Source organism: Condylostylus longicornis, unplaced genomic scaffold, assembly GCF_029603195.1.
Source record: "Condylostylus longicornis isolate FDR11 unplaced genomic scaffold, ASM2960319v2 ptg000038l, whole genome shotgun sequence".
Classification (NCBI taxonomy): domain Eukaryota; kingdom Metazoa; phylum Arthropoda; class Insecta; order Diptera; family Dolichopodidae; genus Condylostylus; species Condylostylus longicornis.
The window spans coordinates 15,467,227-15,477,351 of record NW_026578007.1 but is presented as its reverse complement, the minus strand read 5'-3'; the positions used below and the strand labels follow the sequence as shown (position 1 = coordinate 15,477,351).

At 25.9% G+C, this 10,125-nt stretch overlaps 1 protein-coding gene across 2 annotated transcripts; it reads right to left on the bottom strand.

The window, feature by feature from the left end:
• Nucleotides 1-377: 377 nt before the first annotated feature.
• On the bottom strand, nucleotides 378-9,654 carry LOC129608986 (putative uncharacterized protein DDB_G0286901). 2 transcript variants are annotated; one of them, XM_055520796.1, is made up of 11 exons: nucleotides 9,103-9,654; nucleotides 8,658-8,993; nucleotides 3,642-4,294; nucleotides 3,404-3,543; nucleotides 3,184-3,319; nucleotides 2,907-3,120; nucleotides 2,442-2,776; nucleotides 1,959-2,375; nucleotides 1,744-1,891; nucleotides 977-1,654; nucleotides 378-900 (listed from the first exon to the last, which is right to left on the bottom strand). In XM_055520796.1, the coding sequence occupies exons 1-11, from the start codon at nucleotides 9,640-9,642 to the stop codon at nucleotides 763-765; spliced, it is 3,735 nt and encodes a 1,244-aa protein (XP_055376771.1). In that variant the 5' UTR covers nucleotides 9,643-9,654; the 3' UTR covers nucleotides 378-762. The 2 variants fall into 2 exon arrangements, with proteins under 2 accessions (XP_055376771.1, XP_055376772.1); XM_055520797.1 differs by having other exon boundaries at nucleotides 3,184-3,316.
• Nucleotides 9,655-10,125: the final 471 nt, after the last annotated feature.

The window sequence follows — 10,125 nt, the reverse complement described above, 5'->3', positions numbered from 1 at the left end:
TTCATTTAATAGAAATATAATATATTTATACTTAAATTCTAAAGCAAAAGAAATAATTATTATTATATAAGTTTATATAATAATATTATGTTTGTATATACATAATATTTATGTATATATTTAAACATAAAGATATTTTATTTTATTTTATTCTTCATTTAATGTTTTCTGTATTTTATTTTTGTATTGTAATAATATTTTATATTTTTACATAATTATTATTTAATTTTTTTTTTTTTAAATAATTATTACATTATATTTTCATTTTGTATAACACATTCAATTTATGAGCTTCTAATATTCTCTCAGTAAATCTTTTATATTTTTTATATACAAATTACAATTTTGTTTTTTTTTTGTGTTTAATGTTTCTTTTTTTTTCAATTCTACATAGTGAATAGAAATTAAATTTATTTTTAATTTTAAATGGATTTTTATTAAAAAAAAAAAAAATGTATTTTAATTTTAAAATAAGAGATTTTCGTTTTTTTTTTATATATTTTCTTATATATGAATATTCCGTTTCATAAATAAAATCCATTATTATGCAAGGTTTTAAGTTTGAATTATATTTGTTTTGTGTTTATGTTATTGTGTATATATTATTTAAATAAAAGGTGACATTATAGATTGCAAAATTTCTTTATATTTCATTGCATTATGTATTTTAGGTGAAACAATTCTCCTTCCATGTTGTTTCTTTAAATATACCTTTTATACATTGCTATTGCAACCTAATCTATTGCCACCTGGAATTTTTCCTCAATCGAATAATGATGCTAATATATCCTCTTGATTTGGATTATTACTTGATCCACTTGATGGTGGTGTATTTAGATCAGGTTGTGGATCTAAATAATTTAATATTTCCATTGGATCGACAACACTATCTGATAATAACTAAAAAGAAAGATTAATGGGTAAATATTTGTATATTAATATAAATTTTTTTTTTTTGTTATATATAGAAACTTACATTTAAATCATGTGTTGCATCACTATCAATAACAGCTGATGGATCAAAATTAAGATCAGCATTTAAATCAGTATCATTTAAATTAATTAAATTATCATTTTGTGATTGAATTAATGAATTTATTATTTGATGTTGTTGATGTTGTGTATTAATACTATTATCAATATTACTATTATCACTATTACTATTACAATTATTTGAATTATTACTATTATTTTCATTATTATTATTACTACAGTTATCATTATCATTATTATTACAATTACTATCATTATTACTATTATTAATATTATTATTACTATTACTATTACTGTTATTATTACTGTTATTATTACTAATATTATTACTATTATTATTGTTACTACTATTTTTATTTGGCGTAGATGTACATTGTGCTTGATTTTGTTGTTGCTGATTACTACTACCATTGCTATTATTACTATTTTGAGGAGATGGATGATTTTGATGTTGTTGAGGTGAATTATGGCAACTATTATTACTTTGGCTGTTATTGTTGCCATTATTATTTTTATTATTATTACTATTGTTTACACTATTGGTATTTGAACTTCCAATATTTTCATTGTGCGCTGAACTAACACTTGGTGGTCCACCTGGAGTTAAAGGATGACTAGAATTACCACCAGGCGTATGTGGTGTGTGAGGTGTATGAGGCATCTAAAAAATAATGTAAATTACATTTTAATACTATATTATATACGTTATGTATATATATATATATGTTTTTTGTATTAAATATATATTACCTGATCGTTAAGTGATTTTTCCATAGCATTTAATGGATCCAAAGAATTAACGGAATCACTTAAATGTGAGAGAGGATCTGGTACAGTATTGTTGTCATTTTGATTACTATTTCCAAATGAATCATATGAGTTTCGAGAGCTGTTGCAACTATTAATTAAATATATTTTATTTTAATAATTAATTTTAAATTGTTTAGAAAATCAAATTATCTTACCTTCCCATCATATTTCCACTTGCAATTGAATTCATGTCATGACACATATATGGGCTCATTGCCTGAGAATTATCCCATGTTGGCAAAGCTGTTGATCCAGGTGACATAACTTTTGCTAGATTTTTTAAATCATCAACATCAGGAGTTTCTTGTTTGATTTGTGGAACGTTACTATTGTTGACGTTGCCACTTCCATCATTGTTACCATTTCCGTTACCTTGCATATTTGCACCGGGCTGCAAGTGTTGTTGTGGTTGTGGTTGTTGATGCATTTGTCCAGGAACATTTTTCATAATTTTCTGCCAATTTGCAAATTGGTCTATTGTTACTTCATCGACATCTAAACATTGACTCAGCGTATTTAAAATTGCCCACATATATTGATCGATTTCTAGGCCTTCAGTTAGAGCCGGATTACTGAAAATGTAATAAAAATTAGTAAAATAAATCAAATATTAATGTTTTTATAATTAATAAACTTACTTGCATTCTGGGCATCTCCAACTACCTCGTTCACAATTCAATAACAAATAACTTTCCAAGTCAAAGCATTGAATGTGTTTGCATTCATGTCCACGAGCTGGGAATCGTATTCGATTCTTTGTAATTGGACATTTAAGCGATATTTTAATAAATTCTGCATTGTTAACGGATGAACCATCAGCTGAAGGTGAACCTTGTCCAGCCATACCCATAGCAAAGTATCTTTTGATTTTGGCAACACTGTGCTCAACCGGCAAAAGATTTCGTCTATGCAAACTGTGTAAAACTTGCCTTACTGATGGACGATGTACTAATTGAAGGACGAATAAATGTGACTGTAAAGAATTCGAAAAGTAGAAAATTGATTATTTGGCAAGCACTAATTAATTTTGGAAAAAAACCTTCAAAATCATTTTCTAAGCATATCTATTTCACGCGAAATAATAAATAGAAAATTTCACTTACACAACAGCAAGAACTGGCCGTTAATTGCAGTGTATTGCGTCCAGGCTGACAAACTTGTTTTAAGTAGAGAGGCCGCAGTGCTTGACCAGTTTTTTCTGATCGTTCAATAACTAAAGGTGTAGCATTTGCTGAAACCGTTACAGTATGTGGCCAGTTAGTGTTCATTTGTCGATCTTCTTGATGGAAGCATTTTAATTGCAATTCCAGATCGCTTCTACAATTTATTATTTAAAAAATTAATATTTTAAAACAATTATCGTATTCAATATTTTATTACCTGCTCATTAATGTATTATAAACGGTTTGTTTCAAATTAAATACATGATTGCTAACAGATAGATTATGTAATAATCGGAAAGGTGCTAATATAATGCCATCACGTACTGGAAACGTTAATCGCATTTCTTCATCTTCTATGAAAAAGTTTTAGTTTAGAAAATACAATAAAATTTTGTGACATTGTAATTAGAAAAGTAATTTAGTTTCAAAATACTCACTATGATCAATTTGTGGTTTGATATCTGGATTAGGACTAACATATGGAATTGAACAAGCAGGTGTTAATGGTGGTGTTGGATTTCCTGGAACTGGACTATGTTGATAAGTGTTCATATTCATTCGAACTTCTTGTTGGAAACTACAATTATAAAAGAAAATTTGATTTTAAATTTATTCTAATTCTCTTTTATAGAAGAAATACAATATTAAAGTAGCAATAAAAAAAAAAAATATTACCCTTGAGCACTGGAATAACTATTTCCCATTCCATTATTGCCAGAAGGATTACCATTGCCACCAGGATAAAATTGTTGATGTTGCATTGGATTTGTATATGGTGGTGTTGTTTGTCTTTGTTGTGGACCAATCATACCACCATTACCTCCCATATTACCGGCTATTCCAGTTGCACCCATTGCACCGGCTCTACTACCGGCATATGGATTCATTGGCATTGATCGACCATAACCAGATGGTTGCATAGGAACTGGTACACCATTTGCTGACTGATGATGGGAAAATTGCATTTGCCCGGGATGTTGTTGCGATACTGCATGTGGAGGAACATTTGGATTTTGATAATTTGCCATATTTTGATGCATATTAGCAGCAGCTGCTGCTGCTGCTGCAGCAGCACTTGATGCATGTCGTTTTTGTGCTGCATGCATTTGGGGATTTGGATATGGTGCTATTCGCCTCTGTTGTGGATAAACACCATTTGCCATACCTTGCATTTTAGCCATAGGATTCATTGCATTCATTTGCTGTTGATGATGATGATGTGCAGTCATTGATGGATGATGTTGACCCATACCACCCATTGCATTTGGATTTGGGCCCATTGGTCCCATACTCATGGTCATATTTTGCATTTGATTCATTGGAGACATCTAAAAAATTCGAATTTTTCAAAAATATTTCATTTACTTATAAAAATTTATTTAAAATGCTTCTTTTCATTTCAATCTAAGCTAAACAAATAAAAACTATATTTGAATAATTATACTTTTTATTCTAAAAAAAAAAATATTATTAGAACTTGTTTCTTACTATAATAAAGTACGTAATATACTCTCGTACTTATTCAATTATATTGTATTTGATTTGAATAAGTAAAGTAAAACAAGAAGAAAAATATGAAAATGTTTATATTATTTTAAACCTTTGCCTTCCACAAAACAAAAACAACAACAACAAAAAAAAACAATCATTCTCTACTCAAAGTCAACTCGCATTTCAAATGATCTTTATAAAATTTTTTTTTTTTGCTTTAAAATTTTTTATTTTACATATTTTATTTTTCTGTTTTTATTCAATTTTATTTATTATAGGTGTATTAAGTTGAGAAATTTTTTTATGTCGAATGCTATGCAATGAGTTGTCATCGTTATGCAATTAAATCAAAGTTATAACTAACAACATTATAACAAATTAAAATGTATAGAAAAAAAAATATTTTTTTTTTTATACAATCGTGAACTAATCTGTGTGTACGTGCTGCCATGATAGTTTGTTCAGTTACTGTACTGTTATAGACGCTGAAATATTATTGTGTAAGATTTATTGTTTGATTTGAAATCTTAATCTAATTGAAATAATTTTGATTATCTGATAAAATGCACAAGTTAATTTGAAATTTATGATTAATACATGGATTCTCTTCCTATTTGTACTGAGAAAGAAATTCTAATTCAATGTTGTATGTCAAGAGCTTATATGAGGGAAATCCTCTATCATATCAACATATCAAATTCTTTTTACTATTTAGGAATTTTGACCACAATATTTTAGAAAATCAAATATCTTTCTTTAAATTTACAATATAAATATTCGGAATGCGAGTAATAGCGAAATAATATTTTCGAATCTTTTTCAAATTATTTCAAAATTATAATGTAGGAATAGGGGGTTTTCTTAAAAATACCCAGACATGTTACTTAGATCTGTTCACTTATTACATAAATTTTTGCAATAAGAAAAGCGTTCGTTTAGGGGTTCAAAAATTGATTCTCATTTAAAAAGTAACTAAAAAACGAGAGGAATTAGAGCTTCTCTTTAAGAATTTCCTAACAAAAAATTTAATTTTCAAAAAAATTTCTTGAAAATTGTAAAAATTTATTTTGTTTTACATATTCTTGTTTTCCTAACTATAACATTTTTTAGTGTTCTTGCTGTAATTTATGAGAAATCTGTAATGAATAAAGAGTCTAAATCTAAACTATGTGATTAATAAAGTAATGACACAAGTTATCCAAAAGTTTACAAGAAAACTATATGTACCGTTTATTATAATATGTGGCATTCTTCTACAGCTTGCACTCATATTCTATAATTCAAATTCAATTTAATTGTGATTAAATATTTTTCAATATTGACTGACTTATTGAACAAAATTTTATACAAATTTTCTAACGCAACACAATATTTCTCTTAAACATATTGTGTATAACACTTAAATGCGTAACTAGTTAATAACAGTTTTGAATATTAAATTTTTTTATTTAGAAAACAAAAAAAAAAAAAAATAACGCAACAAAATGTATAATATTTAATAATAACTTGTTTTGTAAAAATTATAGAACAAAAAAAAAATTTAATGCATTTGAAATTTATGTCGACATTTTTTATGTACACACATATGTAAAATAAATATACAAGTGCATATGGGTATATGAGTGAAATAGAATCATAGCCGCCATATTAATACATACTTAATGTGTACTTTATAAATGAATAAAAAAAGAAATCCTTGATTTTATAATAAATTTTTATTGTTAATTTTTTAAACGTTATTTTTAACATATATGTACACACAAATATATGCAGTTTACCATTTTAAATTGAGATCATAGTAAATTTATTTGATCAGTAAAAATATTTAAATAAATAATTTGTTTTTAAAGTTTTAAAAGTAAAATTTATGTTGGTTTTTAATAAAATGAAATTTTTCAATAGCCTGCTATTAGGTATACTGGGAGGCAGAGCAACATGTTCTTAGAAATTAGTTTGCATATAAGTTTGGAACTCAGTTTCAAAATCTTTTATCGACGTTACTTAATTAACTATGTTCGAGACAATTTAAAAGAGCCAAACCAAATTCAAAGAGCCAAGAAAATCTTGTATTTAATTCTAAATTCAATTTAAATTGTTAGGGTTTTAATAGGATTTTTTTGAATGAATAGTCTAGGTACGTTAATAGAGATTAGTATTTTTTCTCCGTAAATATGTTTTTATCGCCTGAAATTATGTCACGCATAAAAATGCAAGTGAGGATGTGAGGTGTATGGTGTTTAAATTTTCAAAATTAAATTGAAATTCCTTTAAATTTTGTCATGAGTAAAAATTTACTGATTTATTTACTATCGTCTTTTTTATGGAAGAATAGACTATTTTTAGGCGTAATATTTGGTACTGAATGTTAAACAAATAACTTGTTTGAGAATTTAGGCTGATATTCGTTCTATAAGGAATTTAAAATTATATGAATGCACAAGTGATAGACTTTAAAAACTATTTTTTTACACATTCATGACTTAGAGTTTGCTGGAAGTGTGTTTCATGTACATTTGATGCACTTTGTAGATTGTAATCTATTGTATAGGTATAAATAAAATATTATGCATTACTTTTGCTTACTTATAAATATAAAAATATAGATACATATTATAGTACATATACATACTCATGCATATTTTTCTCTCCTTATATGTATGTATGTATGCACATAAATATTTGAAAATATAAAAAGCTTCCTATATAATATAACGCGTGCTATACTCGAATTTTTCAAAAGTTTTTTTTATTTTATCACAACTATAATACACTAATAAGATATTATCAACAAGTTGGAGAGCTATTGTAATAATTTATGTATTCTTTAGTTTAAAACTAGCAATAAAATATAATTTACGTGCTCTTTAATATAATGTTTACTTGTTTGTTTTGCGTATTTTTTTTTTTAAATCATTAAGCTTGCTTATTGTGATTAATATAGAAAATAGTTCGTGTACTAACATTGTTATAAAATAATATTAATTTTAATTTTTATTATGTAAATTAAAAATATTGCTAAAACAATTTATTTTTATACATATCCAGAATAAGACTAACATTTAAATCTAGCACAATATTCAGAAATTAGGCATGATTTTCGGATATTTAGCTTACAAATTTTTAGTACAAAATTTTAAAATATTTATTTATTATTATTTAAATGACTGATTCCATTATTATTTAATTCATAACTAAGTTATCAATTCTTATGGCCAAATATTTGAATTCTTATTTTGTTCGTATTTTGATTCTGAGTAAAGGTATTCTACATTAATCGCCACAATATCTTAAACTGAGAACGAATATCATAATGCAGTCTCATAAAATACAATATGTAAAATTTTTAATATGAAGTCAATTAAATCTAGATAATGCAAATTTATTAAGTTATAAGGTAAAAACAATTAAATATAATGATTGAGTTATTGAGAATTTTTTTTAATTTTTCTTAATTTGTAAAATTATATTTTTTGTTTCTACAATTTAAATATCAATGATTTGACAACTGTACAATACTTGACATGTGATATATAAAATTGAATATTGTCATCGAAAATTTAACCCCTCTGTATTGATACTCCATAAAATAAATCAAAATTATTTGAGAACATGAATGTATATTTAGAGATAGAAACATAAATAAGGTTTCTTAAGGAGAGCGTATATGCTGTACAAAGAGTTTAGAGATGGGTACGTACATAAGATCTCTTGAGAAGAGAATATATACCTACGTAATGTAGGTGATATTCATGTTATATTTGCAATATTTGCAATTAATTTGCACTAAATTTGTTTGGAAATCTATATTAATTTCCGAAAGGAAACACTTTTAGTCGTACTAATTATTATTTTAGTTTAAATAGTTGATTTCAATAAACAAGACATAGTTAATGAAAGGGTTAATAATTTGTTATTATTTATTTATGTATATGACCTTTATCGAATATAATTGAGTTTATAGGGAAAGAATGCAAATATTAAAAAAATGTAATAATTTGTAAGCTTTATTGAGGATTGATTCTTCTCTAAAGATTATGTTCGAAATTTGTGATTGCAATTATTTTTTTTTTAATATTATCCCATTGATTTGTTTGTAAATTTAAAACAAGAACTCGTAATCAAAAGTATAATTATTATATAAAATTTATTTTCGAAATAATTTATTATTCAAAAAAAATTATTTGCTTTTTTTTTACTTACATTATGATGTCTTGCCATATTATAATTCATATTATTCATATGTCCCATTGAATTCATTTGCATTCCATTTCCATTATTTGCAGCCATCATTTGATTTGTATTCATACCACCCATACCACCACCACTTTGCATACCATTCATATTTGGCATAGGTCCCATACCATTTGGTGTCATACTATTCATACCGTTCATACCATTCATACCAGTCATTCCTGTATTTGCGTTCATACTATTTGATCCCATACCGTTCATACCATTCATATATTGATGTGGATGATGACCTGTCATACTGCCATTACCACCATTACCACCATTATGCATTTGCATATTGGTCATCTGATTTAATAAATAAATAAATAAAAAAATTTAATTAATTTATGATGAAAAAAAAAAATGAGATTTTATATGAGATGAAAAAAAAGCATAAAATTTATAATATATTTACTTGTGAATTGAAACTCATTCCATCCATTGTTTGTTGTGTACCGGTAGCAGCTACCATGTTTCCATTCATTAAACCACTTGACTGATGATAACTATTATTACCACCAGTATTTAAAGGATTACTATTATTATTATTATTATTACTGTTACTGTTATTATTATTATTATTATTATTAATTCCTAATATATTATTACTTGTATCACAATTTAAATTTGATGTAAATTCAGAGTTTGGCCCAAATGAATTTTTTAAATTTGTTAAACTGTCATTATTGTTATTATTATTACTGTTATTATAATTTCCACCATAATTTGCATTAAAATTATTATTATTATTATTACTATTATTAAAATTTTCCCCAAAACCACCGTTATGTTGTTGAAATTGTTGTTGTTGGTGTTGATGTTGTTGAAGTTGTTGCTGTTGTTGATGTGATGATGTATCAAATGTTGATGTATTTGAAGGTGATGAATACGCTCCTTGGGGTGATAATTGGCTCCCTAAGGCTAGAGCCCTGGAAGAGCCGCCCTGAGCATTCATTTCGTCAACATTTCTATATAAATAACAAAGAAAATAAAATATTAATTAATTATTTTTATAAATAATATAAGGTAAAAAAAATTTTTGAAATATTAAAAATATTATTAAAGTAATCGAATAAAATTATACAAGCACTCATTATAAAATAATACAAGCCAACATTTTTAAAACTGCCCTTACCATTACAGTGAGTTCTTGTAAATGGAGTAAAAACCCCTTAAATTGATTAACTCTAAAAGTGAGACATAATTTCAAAGCAAAGAAAGATCAAATTCAACAAACACATTCAAACATTTCAGAATTTCATGTAAAGAAAAATATGTGAGGGAGAGTTCGATTAAGAAGAGTTCAACTGATTTGTAGTTGAAAATTATATTGATGAACCCGTTAACAATGGTAATATTTGCATTTCGAACGTTTAATTTTGAAAAATACGGTATAGTGTTACCAACCACATTACGTGGTGATTAAATAACTAAGAGA